Raw genomic sequence first — 22,888 nt, forward strand, 5'->3', positions numbered from 1 at the left:
CTGCTCCTCGCCGTCGTCGCCGCCGCTCCTGCTCCTCGTCGTTCAGTCCTCGCCTCTCGCACTGCTACTCGCGCCCTTGCTGCTGCTCCACGACCTTTACCACCCGCCGCTTCTTCGTCTTCTTCTTCTTTGTGAACTGGATTTTTTATGGAATTTCTGGATTTTTTTGTGAAATTTCTGAATGTCATGCTCTGTTAATAAATCTCTTCTTTTGATTTGGCTTGAATTTGGAATATTGTTGCTCCTGAGTTTTGATTGTTCTGATTTGTTGAGTTCTGATTTTCTGAGTTTTGAGTTCTGATTTTCTGAAGTGGGGGTGGTGATGGATTCTGGTGTTGATGATGATGGTGGGGTGGTGGTGGATTCTATTTTGAGTTTTGTTGTTCTTTTGACGATGATGATGATGATGATGATGACCATGATGATAATGGTGGTGGTGGTGGGATCTGGGCTTAGGCTTCTGTTCTGTTTGCTTTTGCTTAGTTTGGTTGATTTTGGGGTGAAGGGGGAATAGTATTTTCGTCCGAAAGACGATTTTAAAACAAACTGAAATTTTGGAGACCATTTTGTAGGAAAAAAAAAGTTAGGGACGAAATTGATTTTCGACTTCTCCGTTGGGACCAAAATCATACTTAACTCCAACCAATTATTTCTCCATGGATTATGTAAAAGAAAATAGCTCACTTAGAAAGTCAAGACACTTGGAAGATGTTGAAATTGAATTACTTCAAAGTTAGTGACAACGATTATTTTAACTTATTTTTGTACTTATTTCTTGGAAGATGTTGAAATTGAATTACTTCAAAGTTAGTGACAACGATTATTTTAACTTATTTTTGTACTTATTTCATGCATATTGGCCAAGGCCAGAAACTCAAAAAAAAAAAAAAAAAACTATGTGGAGGTTAAGGTAAATAGGTAATTAAGTACCACAAATAAAGAAATTTCATATGTAATATCACCTAACATCAAGTGAAATAAGTACTAAAACCGAACATAAACATATTATACTCTAATAGTTAACTTCTTCAACATAAAACAACACATGATTAGTTAAAGATATAATTTCTTTCTCATCATCCATGGCCTCACAATTTAACTCTTGGTATGAAGTAACCATTGTTAAAAATTAAAATAATTATACTACTCTAATACTCTTTATATAACTCTCAATGCTCAAACGTGATTTCCTCTTGTAAGAAAATGCCTATAATTCTATTGATATCATATGCTATGGTTTTGATTATCTATGACTATGATGTAACATGCACAAGTTCTTAGTAATTGAAATAGAGAATGTTTTTAAATGCAAGTAGTTAAGCATTGCTTGCATTTTGCACTACCATGTGCAAAGGAAGCCTTGAACAATGGATTGCATCATAAGTCACCCTAGAAGTATTTTTGATGAACCTATTTTGTAAGAAAAAGGGTATTGGTGAGAGGAATATGTAACAATAACCTTAATGAGCCAGAACATAAGTGCATAACCTGTATAAGATGTGAAAATTTGAGAAAAATAGACATAAAGAAAAAAATTAAAATAAAAAGCAAAGTCACTAGAGCACATGTAGCCCCACAAAGCACAAAATGTATCAAAATACATATATTTTATAAATAGAATTTTTTTAAGGAGCCGTTGCCCTCCCAAAACATAAATACCCTCCCACTTTGCTTCATATTTAGTGTCATGCAAACACAATTTTGGCGGCAACAATGTGTTGGATAAAAAGAAATTAAAAGAAAAAAATTGCAAAAATAAGCCCCCAAGATACCCTTCCGAGTTACCTATTCAAGCGCGTGTATTACACTCTCAGTCTATCTTGCAAACGAACGGCTGAAAAGCCTCACGTGATTTTCACGCTTCATAACGCCCGTGTTCTAAAGCACAGAAATTTCAGAAACAAAAAACACTGATAATTTTTCATACACTCACGCCCTAGTTTCTCTGCAACACTGAAGAAAAACCTCAGAAAACAGCACTGAGAAAACGAAGAAGAAAGCTTCAGAAACCCCCCAAAGCCCAGAAACCCTATCTCCACATAAAAAAAGGGGAAGCGTTTCTTTTCAATCAAACCGAAACCCCATTGGAAGCCGTTATTCGATTCAATTTCTAGGGTTTTTGTTTTCCTTAAAATTCCTTTGCATTCCAAGCTGATTTCCCAGTTTGGTGGGTGCGATTGTTATTTAATCTAAATAGTATCACATGTTGGCACCCGATTGGAAGGAAAACACCGAGAGAAAAAGAAGTCTGCGCCTCTTATTTTTTGGGGTTTCAATGTGTATGTGATTGTTTAGTTTTGTTTTGGGTTTATTGTGATGCGAAATGCGATTGTCTTCTAAATCTGGTTCTTCATCTAAGCATAAGAATGTTGGTAAATCTAGTCCGTGGCTTCGGAAGAAGCACAAGAGGTTAGACGCGATATGTGAGAAGGAGTACAATCGGAACCATGGTGATTCCAATGGGTGTGATGATAATTTGATTACTGATGCTGCGGATTCAGCGGTTCGCCGAAGCTCCCGTGTTCGGCGTGCCCCGGTTCTGCTGGATGCCTCTCCTGCTCCTCCCAAGAAACGGCGGAAGTTAGGGAAGGTTGGAGTGCCTGCAGGGCGCATAGAGAGTGGCAAGAAGAATTTGGAGCAGCAGAGTCCCGGCAGCAGCATTGAGGGGAGTCCTTCGGCTTGGAGATCGAGGTTGAGGTCTAGGGCTAGGGGTGCAGGTTTTGAGGTCAATGATGAGAAGGAATTGCCCCGTCGGAAGAGGAAGCTTTTTGAGGATGTGGTTGTAAGTAGGGGTGATGATGAATTGAAGGTTGATAAGAAGAAGGAATTGGAAGGTGGAGTGCCAAGGATTGTTAAGTCAAAGAGACCAGCGAGGATCAAAGCTACAAAGCATGAAGAAGAGCTTAAAGTGAATGAGTCTCATGAAGTAGGGCCTAAGGAGAACGAATCTCATGAAGAGGGGCTGAGAGAGAATGAATCTCACACGGAAACGCTTAGAGAGAATGAATCTAATGAGGAAGAGCTTCAAGAGAATGAATCTTTTGTAGCAAAGCAGACAGAGAAGGAGTCTTATGAAGGGCATAGAGAGAATGAGTGTCATGGTAATTTAGATGAGAGCAACAGTCAAGAAGTGGAGCTTACAGTGAACAAAGAGGAGGGTAATGATACGGTTCCAGTAACTGATGTGTCTGGCGGGAGCCTTGTAATTATATTGGATGTGAATGAACCTCCTATTATACGGAATGGGGAGAGAAACATGTCAAACAATTTGCAAACGGAGGAATGTAGTGGCGGTAGTGAACAGTCTCCTTTGGAACATGCAGATAAACCGGATGATCGATCGGAACATGCAAATAAACAGGACGATCAGTTAGCATGTGAGAAGGAAGGCAATAATGCAAGTGAAGGAGCTGAAATTGCTGGGATTTCAACAAAGCAAGTAGAAAATGAAGGATCAGCTGACAAGGAGGTTGAGATTGATGAAAACACTTTGAAAGATGCAAACTATGTGACAAAGGATAAGCTGAAACAAGCTTCAAATGGCTCCCAACGGATCAAAGAGGGTCGACGGTGTGGATTGTGCGGGGGAGGCACTGATGGTAAGCCTCCTAAAAGGTTGCTTCAGGACAATGGTGAGAGTGAGAATGAAGCATATAGCGGTTCTTCGGCTTCAGAAGAGCCTAACTTTGATATCTGGGATGGTTTCAGTGATGAACCTGGCTGGCTTGGTCATCTCTTGGGTCCTATTAATGATAACTTCGGCATTGCTCGAATATGGGTTCATCAGCAATGTGCTGTATGGAGTCCAGAGGTGTGATTTTAATCTCGTACCTTTTGTAACATGGTTTTGCATCATGAAATTCTGGATATGTGTGCTTGCGATTACTCTAAAAACTGAAAATTATGCAATTGAATTTTTCAAAGAAACAAAAGAAGAAAAAAAAAGTGGTTATTTTGTTTTAAGACATCTCACTAAATATGCCCAAGCAATTTTTATGAGGCCACATGCTGATCATAAATGGTTTCTGCAGTTCACCTAGTTACATTATAAATAGATTCCCTTTTATCTTTGGGAACATAAGTAACACGAGAATGTGAGATATAATCCTTTGTGCACCATTTCCCTTTCATCAATAATGTTGACTGTAGTAATCAACACACTTTGCCAGCTCGAAGAATAATGCTTTTAATCTATAATCAACCAATTTCCCCATTTGTAGCTTAGTCAACTTAAATGTTCAAGTTGAAGTTAAAATAAACATTCATTATGACAATCTATTCCAGGTTTATTTTGCTGGGTTGGGATGCTTGAAGAATGTCAGGGCTGCACTTTACAGAGGAAGAGCATTGAAGTGCACACGTTGTGGGAGGCGAGGGGCAACCTCAGGTTGTCGTGTTGATCGTTGTCCAAAAACTTATCACTTGGTTGGTTATGTGTTCTCTCTTAGAGTGACATTTGCATATATTCTGAACCCCTTTAATTTTGAATTCACAAAAAAGGAAATCATTCTTTCATGCCAACCTTAATCTGAACTAACATCCTATCTGTGTTTCACAGCCTTGTGCAAGAGCAAGTGGTTGCATCTTTGATCACCGTAAATTTCTTATTGCCTGCACAGATCATCGGCATCTTTTCCAACCACATGGTAGTAAATATTTAGCCCGGATAAAGAAGTTGAAAGCTAGGAAACTGAAGTGGGATATGAGGAAGCATTCAAATGATGCTTGGAGAAAGGATATTGCTGCAGAAGAGAGATGGCTTGAAAATTGTGGAGAGGATGAGGAGTTTTTGAAACGTGAGAACAAGAGACTTCATCGTGATTTATTGAGAATAGCACCAGTGTACATTGGTGGTTCAGACTCTGCATGTGAACCATCCTTTCAGGGATGGGAATCTGTTGCTGGACTTAAAGATGTCATCCGGTGTATGAAGGAAGTTGTTATTTTGCCTCTACTATATCCTGAGCTCTTTGATAATTTAGGGCTTACACCTCCCAGAGGTGTTCTTTTGCATGGGTATCCTGGAACAGGGAAAACCTTAGTGGTCCGGGCATTGATAGGTGCATGTGCCCGTGGCGATAGACGGATTGCATATTTTGCCCGCAAAGGTGCAGATTGCTTGGGGAAATACGTGGGCGATGCTGAGCGCCAACTAAGACTATTATTTCAGGTTGCTGAGAGATGTCAACCTTCTATAATATTCTTTGATGAGATAGATGGATTAGCACCTACCCGTACTAGGCAGCAAGATCAGACACATAGTTCTGTTGTATCAACTTTGCTTGCTCTTATGGATGGTTTAAAATCCAGGGGTTCAGTTGTAGTCATAGGTGCAACAAACCGTCCTGATGCTGTTGACCCAGCACTGAGGCGACCTGGAAGATTTGATCGGGAAATTTATTTCCCACTGCCATCAACTGAGGACCGAGCTTCCATTCTGTCACTTCACACTCAGAGGTGGCCTAAACCAATTACTGGGTCCTTGCTTGAGTGGATTGCAAAAAAGACTCCTGGCTATGCTGGTGCAGATCTTCAGGCTCTCTGTACTCAAGCGGCTATCAATGCCTTGAAGAGGAATTTCCCGTTGCAAGAAGTTTTGTCCTTAGCTGAAGAAAAGCATTCTGGTTGGAAGAACCTTAGTCTACCATCCTTTGCAGTGGAGGAGAGGGATTGGTTAGAGGCATTTTTGCATTCCCCACTACCATGCTCCCGGAGAGAAGCAGGAAATGCCACTAATGATGTTGTATGCTCCCCTCTTCCTATCCACCTCATACCTTGTTTATTGGGGCCATTGTGCACACTTCTTGTATCTCTTGATGAAAATCTATGGTTGCCACCTCCTTTATCTAAAGCTGTAACAGTGATTAAGAATGAAGTGGTTTCTGTTCTAGACAAAAGGAAAATGCCTATTGATCACTGGTGGTTGCACATTGATGACTTACTGCAAGAAACAAATATTGCTTCTGAGATAAAGAGCAAGCTCATGTGTTTGGGCATTTTATCTGCAAATGATGGCTTTGGTGGTTCTCCTGATACTGCAGATGACACAGATGATAGCACTATGAAGTCTGATCCCTCCATAAAGAATCATTTGGGCATGCGTAGTGGTTTGTTTCTAGACAAGTCATTTGCATTTACTAATAAATCAGGATTTCGAATATTGATTTCTGGAAATCCCCGATCTGGCCAGAGACATCTTGCTTCCTGCTTTCTTTACTGCTTTGTGGGGAGTACTGAAATAAAGAAGATTGATATGGCAACCGCTTCACAAGAAGGGCATGGAGATGTAGTGCAAGGCATTGCACAAATATTATGTATGTCTCTCTTAATGCTGGTTATTGTCCTTTTGGAAGCACTGCTAAGTATGCTAATTAACAAAACTCTGGATATCTTTTAATAAGCTATCAATTTGATTATTATTATTATTTTATTTTTGTGTGTGTTAGGGTTAAGAATTCAGCTTGCAATGAAATGCATTTTTTTCTTTTTGCAGCCATTTATAGATGCTAAGTGTGGAAGAAGGACTGAATTTTTTGCTTTATATGAATATATTGATGCCAGCTGTATACTTGCAGCGACTCTTGAATCTGATAATTATGTTTCTATGTGGCAGTGAAATGTGCTAGTCTTCAATCTTGCATATTATTCATGCCAAGAATTGATTTGTGGGCTGTAAACAAACATGTCCAAATCTATGATAAGGAAAGTGAGTTTAATACAGAGAAAAGCTCTGCAGAGATTACTGAAGGCAAGGCCAACAAGAAGGCTTCACATGCCTGGATGTCATTTATTGAGCAGGTGGAGTCCATTGGTGTATCGACGTCCTTGATGATTCTGGTATGTTTGGCTTTATCTTTGTCTGCAATGTATTAAAGCCTTTGTACAATTATTCCTAGGATTTGTGCTCCTTGTTTTATTTTAAATATGTATTTTATATTTTAACTTTTGGTTGTTTTAGTTCTCATAAAAAAATGTATATCTATGCAACTAATAATTCATGTGTGATTCTTTTAGTTGCAAATCTTTAAGAAACAGTTGTTTATACATCAAAATTGCTTCCTTGATCAAAATTTTTTATGGCTCCCTCATCCTTGTTTTCCACAATAATAGGTGATTGGTCATGATACATAAGTACAAGTCGATACATTTTATATATTGAGTTCAGGTCCCTTATCTTTTGTTTCTCATTTGCAACAGGCTACTTCAGAAGTTTCGTATACAGAACTTCCAAGTAAGATAAGGGAATTCTTCAAGAGTTATCAATCTAAAGACAGCCAATCAACTCCTTTGCAGCAAACAATCCCTCGACTCTCACTGCATCTTGATAGTAATTTTGATAATGAGACGTTGATCACTCTGTCTGTAGAAGAGCTACTGAGAAATTTAGTTGAGCAGCAGATTCAATTGATTCATCAGAGCTCTCATGTTCATCTGGGTGTCCGAAAGGTTTCTGTTGAAGCTTGTGAAGAGAAGGTATGGCAGAGTAAAGATAATGGATCAGTTGATGAAGAGAAGAGTGAAACCCAAGTTCCTAAATCCACATCAGCGCCTCCACCACCACCACCACCCCCCGATGGTAGGTCTCTGAAGGAAAAGTCAACCTTGTCACTAGCAATATCCACATTTGGTTATCAAATTCTTCTATTCCCACATTTTGCTGAACTTTGTTGGGTCACATCAAAACTCAAAGAAGGTCCTTGTGCTGATGTAAGTGGACCATGGAGGGGGGCTGGCCTTTTAATTCCTGTGTAATTCGTCCCAATAATTCACTAGACAAGTCAATGGTTCCTGGTAGCTCTGGTGGTGTTAAAAGCAAAGAAAGATCTGGTTTAGTTAGAGGCTTGATTGCCGTTGGTTTATTGGCTTACAGGGGTGTTTATAAATCAGCCAAGGAAGTTTCTCTTGATGTGAGGAAAGTTCTTGAGATCCTAATTGAGAATATCAATGCAAAAATTCAAGCTGGGAAAGACAGATATCAATATCTTCGCATTTTATCGCAAGTGGCTTATTTGGAAGATATAGTAAACAATTGGGCTTATGCGTTGCACAGGTATCACTATATTTTTTTATCTTTTCACTATATATACATATATATATATTCTCCTAGATGGCATCAATCTTGACTGAAATTCGTTTCGTTTTAGTATGGATAAGGATTCCTTGGAGCCTATATCAAAAGTCATGTCGTCAACTGATGGGTTAAACAGTCATCTCTCGTGTGTAGATCACCAAGCTGAAACTAAGGATGTTCATATGAACGGTGATGATTCGGAGAACCCAGGGAGAAGTTGTAAGGAAATTCATGCTGAAACAACTGGATTTCCTGCCATGAATAAGAAAAATGATAATACAGATAAACTTGATCACGATGGTAGACATACAAATACAAGCTCTAAAGAATGTCTACCAAACGATTCTTTAAACAATCACTCTGATGACTCTGCTGCTGCAAACCAACCTGTTGATCCATCCCCAAATCAGGAGAATGGATTGCTATCCCGTGAGGTTGCCAATGGAGATGTCAGGATGTCAGAAGAATTAGGTAAATCCACATCCACTCATTCTGCTGTCCTTTCAGAGAATGGACTTCACACTGCCTTAGAACAAGAAGGTCTTAATGGAGGTACTGTAAGTACCATCTCTAATCAGCCCCCGACCTTGTCCACAGAAGGGACTGGTGTAACTGATGTTTACTCTCGCAAACATGAGAATGCTACAGGTATTGATATCTCTTCAAGTAAAGGCCATGAGCATGCTGAACCTGCGGTCGTTTGCATGTATCAATGTTGCCCTAGATGTCTTCACAGCTTATATCTTGCAATACGCAAGCTTCTCACCAGTGAGTTGAGCGATAACCATAGAACAGTAGAAGATGTCCATGATGCTGTTTCATCATTATCCGTGGATCTTATTTCAGCAATTAGAAAATGTCACATTGAAGATCTTGATTTTTCTAACAAAACCTTCAAAAGAGAAAGGCATGGAATAACTTTGAACTTGAGAACATGTGACCCCAAAAACCAAGACAAGGACTTTGTGGCAGCTGAGTGTGTTACTCACTCAACAAGCCAGGAGGCAACTGCAACCAAAGATGAGGTAGTGAATGAATCACTGAAGCTTGATTTAAAATTTATATTCAGAGATGGTGTGCTGGTTCCTATGAACCCAGACAAAGATGTTTCTCTTCATTGTAAATTTGAAACTCTGTGCCTTTGTTCTCTTAGAGAGTTGATAGTAATGACCAAGAGCCCTTTTGATTAAGCTATTGTATGATAGCTTGGATTTCTTAGCAATATTTTGGCACTGATGCGGAAATTTTGTATGGATTTTCCCCTTTTTCTGAGATTGAAAATACAATTTTGACCATGGAGTCCCCATGCAGAACTGCAGAAGCTGGCTAACCATTTGATTTTCTTCTCGACATATACATAGGACACTAGTAACTGAAATTTAGTTTATCATGCATGTATTGATTACTATATTGCCATTTTTTATTACCATTTTTTATATTGATGCTAAAATTTACCAACACTTTTCCATGCTATATCTTTTAATTACCTGATCAGCTGATCTGTTCATAACATACTCTTTCCAATGTAAAAAAAATAAAATAAAAAAAGGTTTTTCTTTTTTCAAATAAAATTTAGAGGCAGGGAAGGGAGGTTTATCTCCAAGGAAAATGATAGAGTTATTGACATATAAATGAAGTATCATAAGCATGAACCTGGTTCTAGATTATACCTTAGCCCTTGCATCTTATAGTTTAATTACAAATTATAGGGAGTTGTTATTGCTGACTTTATTCTTTTGAATATTTCCAATTTGCCATTCTTTATTAATAAATGTTTTTATTTATTCATCTAAAATGCCCTTCATCGTCTTGTTATAGTTAATTTGTAATTGCTCCATCTAAATTAAGACATTACATTACTCTTTTTGTTTGGGTCAACACAAAACAACGGCAGAATTTTGGGGAGTTGGAGCATTAACTACAGTTTCATTACTGCCAAATAAGATTACTTCATTATGCCTTATATGTATTGGCATCACAAAATGATAAATGCTATCATGTGACAACTATTATTTAATGCTTTCTTTTGCAACTAAAGTTTAAGAAGGTTTCTATAATTCATAAAATAAGTTAGTCCAGTCACTTTCTTCCAAATCACTTTAAGATTTTGGACAAAATTATTACTATAGTCATCCAATCCAATTCATGAGCATTGGCCACGCCATATATATATATATATGAACTTGAATTTCGAATAAAGTTTGATTTAATACACCAAAGCAAACGAAATCAGTTTCATTTTCTTGGCTTAATATTATTAACACAATAATATTTAGACAGCTAAGGACTTTGGTGTCGTGATGAAGGAACAAATCAAAAGCCATAAAACCTTAACTGTATTTTATTTTTAATTAATATAAATATCATTAGGTTTCTAATTCCAGGCTGAAGAGAGGAATGAATGTCTTGTTGGATTGCAATGCCTACTAAGATATGGCATATTTGGTGCCATCACAATCCATAGCTGTCACGATGAAGCCATTAAAAGAAAAGGAGTAAAGAGAATTTGTTTAAAGAGTTCATAAATATAGGGATGGGAAATTATACCCTACCCGCTGGGTAATTAATCTGCTCCAACCTATTTGAATGAGATTTAAACTTTAAGACTACTATATAAAAAGATGTATTTGATTATAGGGTCGGATCCTCGTTTTACGAATGATATCTTAGTTCCCTCCTATTAAATAAATAATGAGTTGTGCTAGGTAGATAATTGGAGTGCAAATAATGTAAATAATGGCTGTACTTGAGGTCTATTAAAACAAAAAAACATTCTACCTCATTTATTTCCAACAATTCTAACCTCTCACCTTCCACCTTTTTCTCCTTTTATCGCAGTAGTTTTTTTTCTCCTTTTCTATTACGCCATCACTAACGCATCTCACTGTTGTCTCCATTGTCTGAAGAAGCAATACGCTGCATCGCCATTACACCTTCTTCTTCCATGCATCGTGCCGCTCCTGTGCTCCCTGCAATCGACGCCGCCGCTGCACCTTCTTCATCCCTGCATCACGCCCCCTGCACTCGACGCAGCCGCTGTACATTTTTTTCCCATGAGTCGTGCCGCCCATGTTCTCCCTGCAAGCGACACTGTTGCCGCACGCCTTTTCCCCTTCGCGACGTCGCATTGTTGCTGAGCCAGATGCCTTGTTCTGCCGCTGCTCCAACACTGTACTTCTGTCCTTACTTCCATGCCGCTGCGTCGTGTCTTCGCCACTTCCATTGCGTTCCACTTTGCTTTGTTCACTTAAGTGATATGACCTAAATAAACATCCACATCTTAGTGAAAAGAACCATCCGCATACATAGTAAAATGAACCTCCTGCACAGCATGTGCATGCATAATCAAGCAAATCAAGTAAAAGACCAATGATATACCCAAATAAACATCTACTTTAGAATGAAAAGGACCATCCGCGTACATAGTAAAATGAACATCCGACTTAGTTGATAAGAAACAAGTAACGAGACAGCAGCGGCAGGGGACACCAGGGTCGTGATACAGCGGCGGCGGTTGCACAGGATTGCAAGAGAGCGGTTGCGGCAAAAATAAAAGAAAGATTCAATATTATGATTAAACCTAATTAATTCAAAATTTGATTTTTAAAATTAAAATTAACTTTTCTTTTTTAACCTATTGTTTACGTTTGTTACGATGGGTAACCGGAGATTAATGGGCTGGACTCGTTGGGTTGGCCCAATCGTCTGAGAAAGGAAGCCTCCGAGCGGGTCCGCATCTTTGGGGCCTCCGTCCGACTTGTGAGTGTGAGAGAATGGGGGGTGGTACCTGCAAAGATACTCCAATGCTTAAGTTAGCAAGGGTGTGAGCAGGTCTAGAGAGTATTGGGACTTAGTGATACCTGAGGGGTGTCAGTGTATTTATAGTGGTGAGCCAATAACCACCGTTGAAGTAGTTCCACCTTTAAAGGGAAATAACCGTCCCTTTATCTTAGGGGAGTTGGGATATGGCTTCTGGAAGTGGGTTGAGAGATTTTAAGGGCAGTTACTTATTTAAATGAGTATTATCTGCCAGCTAATCCTTGTCCCCGACTTCTCATAAGCAAGTCATGGTCAGAACCGACCTCTTAAGGGAAGGTCGGTGCAGAGTGTGGGTCAATCCTTTGGATTGGGCCTCTCGTTTGGATCTGGGCCTTTAGCCTTGGGCCAGGGTATGAACAGTGCCCCTACTCGAGTACAATCTCTTTCAAGAGTTGGGCTCGAGTATTTTAACTCGGGCTTATAACTAACCTGCTGAGGAACCGACGTGATTTTTCGGAACCGACGTGTTTCAAGGTTTCCCAACAGTCGTGTCTAATCAAACGTCGCGTTGGTTAGGAATTTGCGTATTCATACGCGGGGATCAGTTACATTGGTAACGGTGCACCTCTTTAATGACGGTCTCCGTTTTTACCATTATGCCCCTAACGTATTTATAAATACTTTCCCTCTCTTTCTTTATTTCGTTTCTGAAAACATTCGCATTTGCCTTCCTCATTCAAAAGAAAAGAAAAACTCTGTTCGCGAGGTTTCCTCTGAGCCTTCTCCTCTCTCTGAGCCGCCACTGCCCCATCCATTTTTCAAGCAAAGGTTAGTTCTTTTCTCTGCTCTCTTTTTTACAAAAATGCTTTCGTTTGCATGTTTTTATTTTGAGAGGAGAGTTGACTATAGGCTTAGTGACTCTGTTTTGTTTGAGGATTTGGTCCCAGACCCCTTAGAGACCCTGTTTCTGATTCTTTTTCCTTTGTAGGTTTCGCTATTTTTTTATATAGGGAGAGAATGTCTTCTCTAGAGTCCCTTGCTCAGTGGGTGGATGTCACGGTTCTTGGGGAAGAACCTTTGGTAGATATCGACTGACCTTCGCACGCATCATAGGATCTGTGCTCTTGATGAGGATGAGCCAAAATATGAATTGATTGCCTCGGGTCCGGAAGACCGGGTTTGCTTTGGGAAGGCTTCTGATGAGGACCCCCATTTTTTTTTATGTATGAGAGTCTTTTCACTCGACTGGGAATGTTTATGCCTTTTTCTGCTTTTGAGGTTTCTGTTTTGCGTCACTACCGTGTCGCTCCTACTCAACTTCACCCAACTCTTGGGGTTTTATGAAAGTTTACCAACTTATCAGTCAGGCCTTAGATTTTTCGACTTCTCTGAGGATTTTCTTTTATCTTTTTCATATGACTAAGCCCTTTAGTGGGTAGAACAATAAACAACAGTGGGTGTCTTTCCGGGCTATCCAAGGTCGGAGAGTTTTCAACCTTTTTGATGAATCCTTTCATGACTTCAAAAATTTCTTTTTTAAAGTTCTAGCTGTAGAGGGTCACCACCCCTTTTTTCTGGATGAAAATTCCGCTCCCCGTTTTCCTTTATACTGGCTGGAGGCTTCTTCTGTGGAGAAGTATGGTTTGGATGACCTAGACGAGGTCAAGGAGGCTGTCGTGGGTTTCCTCCGAGAAGTATGGGGGAGGGCCCCTTATTTGGATACAAAAAAGTTCCTCGAGGGGTCTCCAACCTTTGTACAGACTCAATTAGGTAGATATGGATTCTTTTTGATTTGCTCTGACCTGTTTTCTAATTCTGAAATTCCGACTTCTTTGTGAATTGAATTTTTGTCTTATTTTCAGAAATGGTGAAGAAAGCTTCTGCCTCCTCCTACCAGAAAGTCCAGGATGCCAAAAAAAGATCTCGGGCGCAGGTGGATGCTACAAGGGCCACTGGTGATCTTCCCCCTCCTCCTCCTCCTCATAATTTGGGAACTTCCTCCCGTCCTATTATGGTATCCTCTTCCTCTACTTCTTCTCTTCCTTCTCCTCCCCCTCCGCCCCAACCTTCCCCTGAACCCGAGAAGAAGAAACGGAAAACCTCTGGCTCTTCTTCCAGGGCTGCTTTTGATGGTCTTCAGTTTGTCCGAACCCATCTTTTTCCTCATTCAACTATTAGTATAGATGATGCTATGGTTCAAAACCATCTAAATCTTATAGTTCAGGGAAGCGTTCGGGTGGCTGGGGTTTGTACCAAGCTCCTGGATATTTTTTAACATACTCCCCTCAGTTCTTTGGGTTCCACCCCAAGAGTTGAGGAACTTGAGGGGAGAATTTTTTTATATCAGGAGGAGGAGGTTACCAAATTAAAGGAGGAGAAGAATAAGATTCGAGAGAGGGAGAAGAAGCTTATGGGCTAGTGTGCCATGGCGGAGGGCCTTAAGGAGAAGCCGGAGCAGAATTATATCAGGCTTTTTACGGAGAATTTGGACTTGAAAAAGGAGCTCTCTGGGTGTCGGGACGCCTATCAGGATTTGGAAAATTCAATTGCTGAGGGGACAGAGGAGGCCTGGAGGATTTTTAGGGAGCAAGTCGGAGTTATTGCTCCCGACTTGGACCTCTCTCCTTTGGCCCGACAAGATCGTGGTGAATGGTGCAATTGTCTCCCCTCTCCGACCTGAGACGGATTCCGAGTTGAAGACTCGAGGGCAAAGGATAATTGAGTCTCCTCCTCGGGGTGATGCTCCGTGCTCTTCGGGGGTTCCTTCTGATATTCCTGACCAGCCTGCTCCGACTTCTTCTGACGCCGCTCCGACTCCTACTACTCCGACTCCTAGTGGTGACCTTCCTTCTTCCAATTAAACTATGCTGGCTATATGGGGGCCTGGCCTGTGGGTCCCCCCTTTTTTAAACAATTTTTATGTTTTTATTTATGGTGGTAACTTGCTGACGATTTGGTAGCCTTTTTTGGCCATAAACAAAATTAAAAATACCCTTTTTTGGATAAGGGTTTTAGGTTATCTTTCATGTTGGCCTACATGCTTGCTTCTTAGGTTTTTTGGAAACTTCTTTTGATCTTTTTTGTTTTTTCGAAAACCTTTTTTGAAAAGGCTTTTACCAGGGCTAACCGTCCTTTGTTTAACTTGAACTTTTTTCCAAAGTTTTGGGACAGCTTCTGCCTATTGGTTTTCGATGTATCTTCTTATCTCTTTTTGGGTTGTTCCTTATACTCAATTTTGGATTTCATTGAGTTTTCTTGACTTAGGTTATTTTTGTGATGCATTTCATCTGTCATTGGTTTCCCGACTTCTAGGTCGGCCAATTTTCGAGTTGTTATGATCTGCTTATATAACCTCTTTACACTGACTTGTACCTCGTCATTTTATTCTGACGACCATCTAGGTCGGTTCATGGGATTTTCACGCTTTGTCGAGCTTAAGTCAGTGCGTTTCGTAGAAAGAATAAAAAAGTGAAAAAAAATTTATAAGAGATATTGTAAGAGATTTTTATTTATTTGCAAAGGTACTTTATTGCTATTAAGGGTTTTTGAAAATTTGTAGCCCCTTAGTCTCTACTTTGATGCCTCATTAAAAATCCCCTCCAGTAAAATCCTTTCTTTTGGAAAAAACCATGAAGTTGGGAAAAGAGTATATCAGGGAGTAGAGTTCGCTTTTAACTGTAGTACCTTTTCATATTACAAGCATGCCACGACCTTGGTAACTCGGTGCCGTTTAAGTCGGTCACCTTATAATAACATTTTTTCTAAGATCTCACTAATTTTGTATGGTCCCTTTCAATTAGCAGCGAACTTCCCTTCCCCAGATTTGTTGACTCCAATGTCGTTTCTGATTAAGACCAAGTCGTCTGGGAGAAAACTCCTTCGAATGACTTTTTTGTTGTATCTGGTAGTCATTCTCTGCTTCAATGCCACTTCTCTTATCTGGGCTTGCTCTCGGATTTCAGGGAGCAGTTCAAGTTCCTCTTTGTGCCCCTGTATGTTCCTGACCTCATCGTGGAAGATCATCCTTGGACTTTGCTCGTCGATTTCTACTGGTATCATGGCTTCCACGCCATAGACAAGTCGGAAGGGTGTTTTTCCTGTGACAGATTGTGGCATCGTCCGATAAGCCCACAACACTTGGGGGAGCTCCTCAGCCCAAGCTCCTTTTGTATCTTGCAACCTTTTCTTCAATCCTGCCAGTATGACTTTGTTGGCTGCCTCAGCCTGTCCATTTTCTTGTGGATGTTCCACCGAGGTGAACTGGTGTTTAATCTTCATACTGGCTACCAGGCTTCTGAAGGTCGAGTCGGTGAACTGAGTTCCATTATCTGTGGTGATGGAATGAGGTATCCCATACCTTGTGATAATATTTTTATAGAGGAACTTCCGACTTCTCTAGGCAGTGATGGTGGCTAATGGTTCTGCTTCTATCCACTTTGTGAAGTAGTCTATTCCCACTATTAGGTACTTTACTTGCCCTGGGGCTTGGGAAAAAGTTCCTAACAGATCCATTCCCCATTTTGCGAAAGGCCATGGAGAAGTTATACTGATGAGCTCCTCGGGGGGAGCCACGTGAAAATTTGCATGCATTGGCATGGCTGACACTTCTTCACAAATTCTGTGGCATCCTTTTGCAAGGTCGGCCAGTAGAACCCAGCTCGGATTATCTTTCTGGCTAACGACCTAGCTCCGAGATGATTTCCGCAGATTCCATTATGAACCTCCTCTAACACTTCAGTTGTCCTTGAGGTCGGGACGCACTTTAGCAATGGTGTTGATATTCCTCTTTTATAGAGGATATTTTTCACCAGAGCGTAGTGTTGTGCTTCCCTCCGGATTTTCTTGGCCTCTTTTTTCTCTTTAGGGAGGATGTCAAATTTTAGGTATTCGACTAAGGGATTCATCCATCTGAAGTTTAGCTCGGTTACTTCAAGGACATCTTGTTTGGCCTCTGTTTTAACTACAGATGGTTCTTGGAGAGTTTCCTAGATCAAGCTTATATTATTTCCCCTGGTTTGGTACTCGCTAACTTGTTTGGCCTCTGCTCTGCTGTTAAGATCCCGAGTTATATGTCTGATCTCGGTTTCTGCAAAGTGCCTGAGGTACTTGGTGAACGAAATCGCAATCACACTTTTGCAATTCCGCACAACTAACCAGCAAGTGCACTGGGTCGTCCAAGTAATACCTTACGTGAGTAAGGGTCGATCCCACGGAGATTGTCGGCTTGAAGCAAGCTATGGTTATCTTGTAATTCTTAGTCAGGATATCAGTAACGATTCTTAGTTTTAATTGCAAAAAGTAAAAGAACATGAAATAAATACTTGTTATGCAGTAATGGAGAACAGGTTGAGGTTTTAGAGATGCTCTGTCTTCTGAATCTCTGCTTTCCTATTGTCTTCTTCTTCACGCACACAAGGCTCCTTCCATGGCAAGATGTATGTTGGTGGATCACCGTTGTCAATGGCTACCATCCATCCTCTCAGTGAAAATGGTGCAAATGTGCTGTCACCGCACGGCTAATCATCTGTCGGTTCTCACTCATGTTGGAATAGGATCCATTGATCCTTTTGCGTCTGTCACTACGCCCAGCACTCGCGAGTTTGAAGCACGTCACAGTCATCCCATCCCAGATCCTACTCGGAATACCACAGACAAGGTTTAAACTTTCCGGATCTCAAGAATGGCCACCAATAATTCTAGCCTATACCACGAAGGTTCTAATCTTAGGTTAGGAACCCAAGAGATATACACTCAAGCTATTGCAGATAGAACGGAGGTGGTTGTCAGGCACGCGTTCATAGGTGAGAATAATGATGAGTGTCACGGATCATCACATTCATCAGGTTGAAGTGCGAGTGAATATCTTAGAATAGAAACAAGCAAGATTGAATGGAAAATAGTAGTAATTGCATTAATCTATCGAAACACAACAGAGCTCCTCACCCCCCAACCATGGAGTTTAGAGACTCATGCCGTAGAAAATACAAGTTCTAATGTAAAATGTTATGAGGTACCAAATGAATCTCTAAAAGTGATTTTTCTACTAAACTAGTGACCTAGGTTTACAGAAAATGAGTAAGCTAAGATAGATAGTGCAGAAATCCACTTCTGGGGCCTACTTGGTGTGTGTTTGGGCTAAGCATTGAAGCTTTCACGTGTAGAGGCTATTCCTGGCATTAAAATCCAGCTTTTGTGCCAGTTTGGGCGTTTAACTCCAACTTTTATGCCAGTTCTGGCGTTTAACGCCAGAAAAGGTAGAAAATTGGCGTTTAGACGCCAGTTTGCGTTATCAAAACTCAGGTAAAGTATGGACTATTATATATTTCTGGAAAGCCCAAGATGTCTACTTTCCAACGCAATTGAGAGTGCGCCAATTGGGCTTTTGTAGCTCCAAAAAATCCATTTCGAGTGTAGGGAGGTCAGAATCCAACAGCATCTGCAGTCCTTTCTCAGCCTCTGAATCAGATTTTTGCTCAGGTCCCTCAATTTCAGCCAGAAAATACCTGAAATTACAGAAAAACATACAAACTCATAGTAAAGTCCAGAAATGTGATTTTTATAAAAAAAACTAATAATTATATACTATAAAGTAGCTAAATCATACTAAAAACTACCTAAAAACAATGCCAAAAAGCGTATAAATTATCCGCTCATCAGTACTCCAAGGTTTTGTCCAAGTATCTCTTCATATTTGGGTCTTTGGCCTGATACTCTCCATTTATTTGGGAGGTCACCACTTGAGAGTAGCTGAATATCATCACTTTTGTTGCACCGACTTCTTCTGCTAACTTTAGACTTGCGATCAGGGCTTCATATTCTGCATATTATTGGAAACTGGGAATTCAAATTTGAGGGAGACCTCTATTTGTGTTCCCCCTTCATTGACCAGTATTATGCCTGCACCGCTTCCGATCTTGTTTGAGGATCCATCTACGTACAGTTCCCATGTAGTTGGTTTTTCCTCTTGATCTCCTGCATATTCTGCTATGAAGTCGGTGAGGCATTGGGCTTTAATTGCCGTTTGGGTTTCGTACTTCAAGTCGAACTCGGAGAGCTCTATTGCCCATTGAACCATTCTCCCTGCAACATCCGTCTTTCGGAGGATTTGCTTCATGGGTTGGTTCGTTCGGACTCTTATTGTGTGAGCTTGGAAGTAAGGTCGTAACCTTCGTGAGGCTATTACTAAGGAGTAGGCGAACTTCTCTAGTTTATGGTACCTTAGTTCAGGGCCTTGTGGAACTTTGCTGGTGAAGTACACAGGATGCTGCCCGACCTCGTCTTCCCGTATTAGAGCTGATGCTACAGCTTTGTCTGCTACAGACAAATATAGGACGAGTTCTTCCCCGACTAGGGGTCGGGTCAGGATTGGAGGTTGGCTCAAAAACCTTTTGAACTCCTGGAATGCTTCTTCGTACTCTGGAGTCCATTCGAACTGGCATCCTTTTCTTAGTAGAGAGAACAATGGAAGGGATCTTAATGCTGACCCTGCCAAGAACCTGGAGAGGGCTGCAAGTCGGCCATTCAATTGTTGAACCTCTCTTAAGCAAGTTGGGATTTTCATTTCTAGGATGACTTTGCACTTGTCGGGATTTGCTTCAATTCTCCTTTACGTCAGCATAAACCCCAGAAATTTTCCAGCCTCCACCGCGAAGGTACATTTTGCGGGATTTAGCCTCATCCCATGTAACCTTATGGTGTTGAAGACTTGCGAGAGGTCTGTCAAGAGGTCAGTTTCTTCCTTGGTTTTCACCAGCATGTCGTCCACGTAGACTTCCATTAAGTTCCCGAGGTGGGGAGCGAACACCTTATTCATCAGCCTTTGGTATGTGGCCCCAGCATTCTTTAATCCAAACGGGATGACCACGTAGCAGTAGTTCGCTCTAGGCGTGATGAATGATGTTTTTTCTTGGTCCGGCTTGTACATCGAAATTTGGTTGTATCCCGAGTAAGCATCCATAAACGACAAATATTGATACCTTGAGCTGGAGTCTACTAGAGTATCAATGCTCGGAAGTGGATATGGGTCTTTGGGACATGCCTTATTCAGGTCGGTATAGTCAACGCACATCTTACACTTGCCGTTTTGCTTTTTGACTAGTACTACGTTTGCTAGCCATGTCGGATACTTGACCTCCCTGATGAAGCCGGCCTCTAGGAGCGCTTGTACCTGTTCTTCCACCGCTTGAACTCGTTCCGTACCGAGCTTGCGTATTCACTGTTGCACAGGTCGCGACCCGGGGTATACTGAGAGTCTGTGGGACATGAGCTCGGGGTCTATCCCTGGCATGTCGGATGCTTTCCAGGCGAAGAGGTCGGAATTATCTTGTAGGAGTTTTTTCAACCTTTGCTTTAGGTTTTCCCCTAGGCTGGCTCCTATGTTGGTATTTTTTCCTTCCTCCTTGCCGACCTGTATTTCTTCAGTCTTTTCCCCTGGTTGCGGCCATAGCTCTTCTTTGGCTCTTGCTCTGCCAAGCTCTATGGTGTGAACTTCCTTGCCCTTTCCCCTTAGGTTCAGGCTTTCATTGTAGCATTTTCTTGCCAATTTCTGGTCTTCCCGTACCGTTGCTATCCCCGCATATGTTGGGAATTTCATGCAAAGGTGAGGGGTAGACACCACCGCTCCGAGCCGATTTAGGGTAGTTCTGTCAATCAAGGCATTATATGTTGACCCGACGTCGATGACTATAAAGTCTATGCTCAGAGTTTTGGATTTTTCCCCCTTTCCAAAAGTCGTGTGGAGGGGTAGGAACCCTAGCGGTTTTATTGGCGTGTCGCCTAACCCGTACAGGGTATCAGGGTAGGCCCTTAACTCCTTTTCATCCAACCCTAGTTTGTCGAACACGGTTTTGAAAAGGATGTCGGCCGAACTCCCCTGGTCTACTAGAGTTCTATGGAGGTGGGCGTTTGCCAGGACCATGGTTATCACTACTGGATCATCGTGTCCAAGGACTATCCCTTGCCCGTCCTCTTTGGTGAATGAGATAGTTGGGAGGTCGGAGGCTTCGTTTCCGACCTGGTAAACTCGCTTTAGGTGTCTCTTACGAGATGACTTGGTGAGTTCCCCTCCCGCAAATCCCCCCGAGATCATATGTATATGTCTTTCTGGGGTTTGTGGTGGTGGGTCTCTTCTGTCCCCATCATCTTGTTTTCTTTTCCCATGATTGTCCGACCTTTCCATGAGATATCTGTCAAGTCGCCCTTCTCTGGCCAACTTTTCTATCACATTTTTAAGGTCGTAGCAATCATTTGTTGAGTGACCATACATCTTATGGTACTCACAGTAATCACTGCGGCTCCCTCCCTTTTTATTTTTGATGGGCCTGGAGGGCGACAGTCTTTCACTATTGCAGATTTCTCTGTATACGTCCACTATGGAAACTTTGAGAGGAGTATAAGAGTGATATCTCCTTGGCCTGTCGGAACTGACCTCCTCTTTTTTCTTGGGCTCCCTTTCTTTCTCTTTTGCTGAGTGAGGGTGCCCAGGTCGCCAACTCGGCTCTCGTAATTTGGCATTCTCCTCCATGTTGATGTACTTTTCCGCTCTCTCTTGTACATCGCTCAAGGAGGTGAGGTGCCTTTTTGATATGGACTGGGAGAAGGGACCTTCTCTAAGTACATTTACTAGCCCCATGATGACTGCCTCTGTGAGCAGGTCTTGAATCTCCAAGAACGCTTTGTTGAACCTTTCCATGTAGTCCCGTAAAAATTCTCCGACCTCCTGCTTTACTCCTAGGAGGCTTGGTGCGTGCTTTACTTTATCCTTCTGGATGGAAAACCGCATTAAAAACTTTCACGAGAGGTCCTCAAAACTGGTGACCGGCCTTGGAGGGAGGCTGTCGAACCACTTCATCGCTGCTTTTGACAAGGCGGTCGGGAAAGCTTTGCAACAAGTTGCATCGGAAGCATAAGCCAGATACATCTGACTTTTGAAGTTGCTTAAATGATGCTTCAGGTCTGTGGTCCCGTCATAGAGGTTCATATCAGGGCTTTTGAAGTTTCTTGAAACTTTTGCCCTCATTATGTCCTCGCTGAACGGATCCTCTCCTCCCAAGGGCGACTATTCTCGGTCGCCGCGGGAGTTCCGACTTCTAAAGGGGGATTCTAGCTTCAAGAGTTTTTCTTGTAAATCTTTTCGTCACGCTATCTCTTCCCTTAGATTTCTCTCCGCCTCTCGTTGTCGTTCTAATTCCTGTTCCAGCTATTCTAAACAACCTTGGTGGCCGTGGACCAACCCCATTAGCTCAGCCGCATGGGGTGGTCCTTCCTTTCCTGACTCGCGTCCCTCCGAGCAGTTCACCTTCGGATTTTTTAACCCCGAGGTGCCTTCTCTGTGCTGGTCATTTGCTCCTTGGTGGAGGGTCATGTTTGCGTCATTATTTCCGGTGTCCAGATTTTCTTGTTCTGAATCGGACGTCGTATGACCATCTTCTAGTGAATTGTCCGCCATCACTGGTTGATCTCTCGGTTCCCCGGCAACGGCGCCAATGTTACGATGGGTGACCGGAGATTAATGGGCTAGACTCGTTGGGTTGGCCCAATCGTCTGAGGAAGGAAGCCTCTGAGCGGGTCCGCACCTTTGGGGCCTCCGTCTGTCTTGTGAGTGTGAGAGAATGGGGGGGGTGGTACTTGCAAAGACACTCTGATGCTTAAGTTAGCAAGGGTGTGAGTAGGTCTAGAGAGTATTGAGACTTAGTGATACCTGAGGGGTGTCAGTGTATTTATAGTGGTGAGCCAATAACCACCGTTGAAGTAGTTCCACCTTTAAAGGGAAATAACCGTCCATTTATCTTAGGGGAGTTGGGATATGGCTTCTAGAAGTGGGTTGAGAGATTTTAGGGGCAATTACTTATTTAAATGAGTATTATCTGCTAGCTAATCCTTGTCCCCGACTTCTCATAAGCAAGTCGTGGTCAGAACCGACCTCTTAAGGGAAGGTCGGTGCAGAGTGTGGGTCAATCCTTTGGATTGGGCCTCTCGTTTGGATCTGGGTCTTTAGCCTTGGACCATGGTATGAACAACGTTGTTCAAAAAAGCGTTATTTACTCCGAGAGTGGATCC

The 22,888-nt window shown here is 41.7% G+C and overlaps 1 protein-coding gene across 1 annotated transcript; it reads left to right on the plus strand.

Moving 5' to 3' along the window:
- Positions 1-1,864: 1,864 nt before the first annotated feature.
- On the plus strand, positions 1,865-9,389 carry LOC112772466 (uncharacterized). The gene is given in 7 exon segments (XM_029295318.2): positions 1,865-3,811; positions 4,285-4,425; positions 4,559-6,314; positions 6,614-6,837; positions 7,198-7,725; positions 7,728-8,050; positions 8,145-9,389. Coding segments are annotated over 7 exon segments (5,577 nt in total). The 5' UTR covers positions 1,865-2,323; the 3' UTR covers positions 9,262-9,389.
- The last annotated feature ends 13,499 nt before the right edge of the window (positions 9,390-22,888 follow it).

The sequence above is a fragment of the Arachis hypogaea genome, chromosome 18 (assembly GCF_003086295.3).
Source record: "Arachis hypogaea cultivar Tifrunner chromosome 18, arahy.Tifrunner.gnm2.J5K5, whole genome shotgun sequence".
NCBI classification, from domain to species: domain Eukaryota; kingdom Viridiplantae; phylum Streptophyta; class Magnoliopsida; order Fabales; family Fabaceae; genus Arachis; species Arachis hypogaea.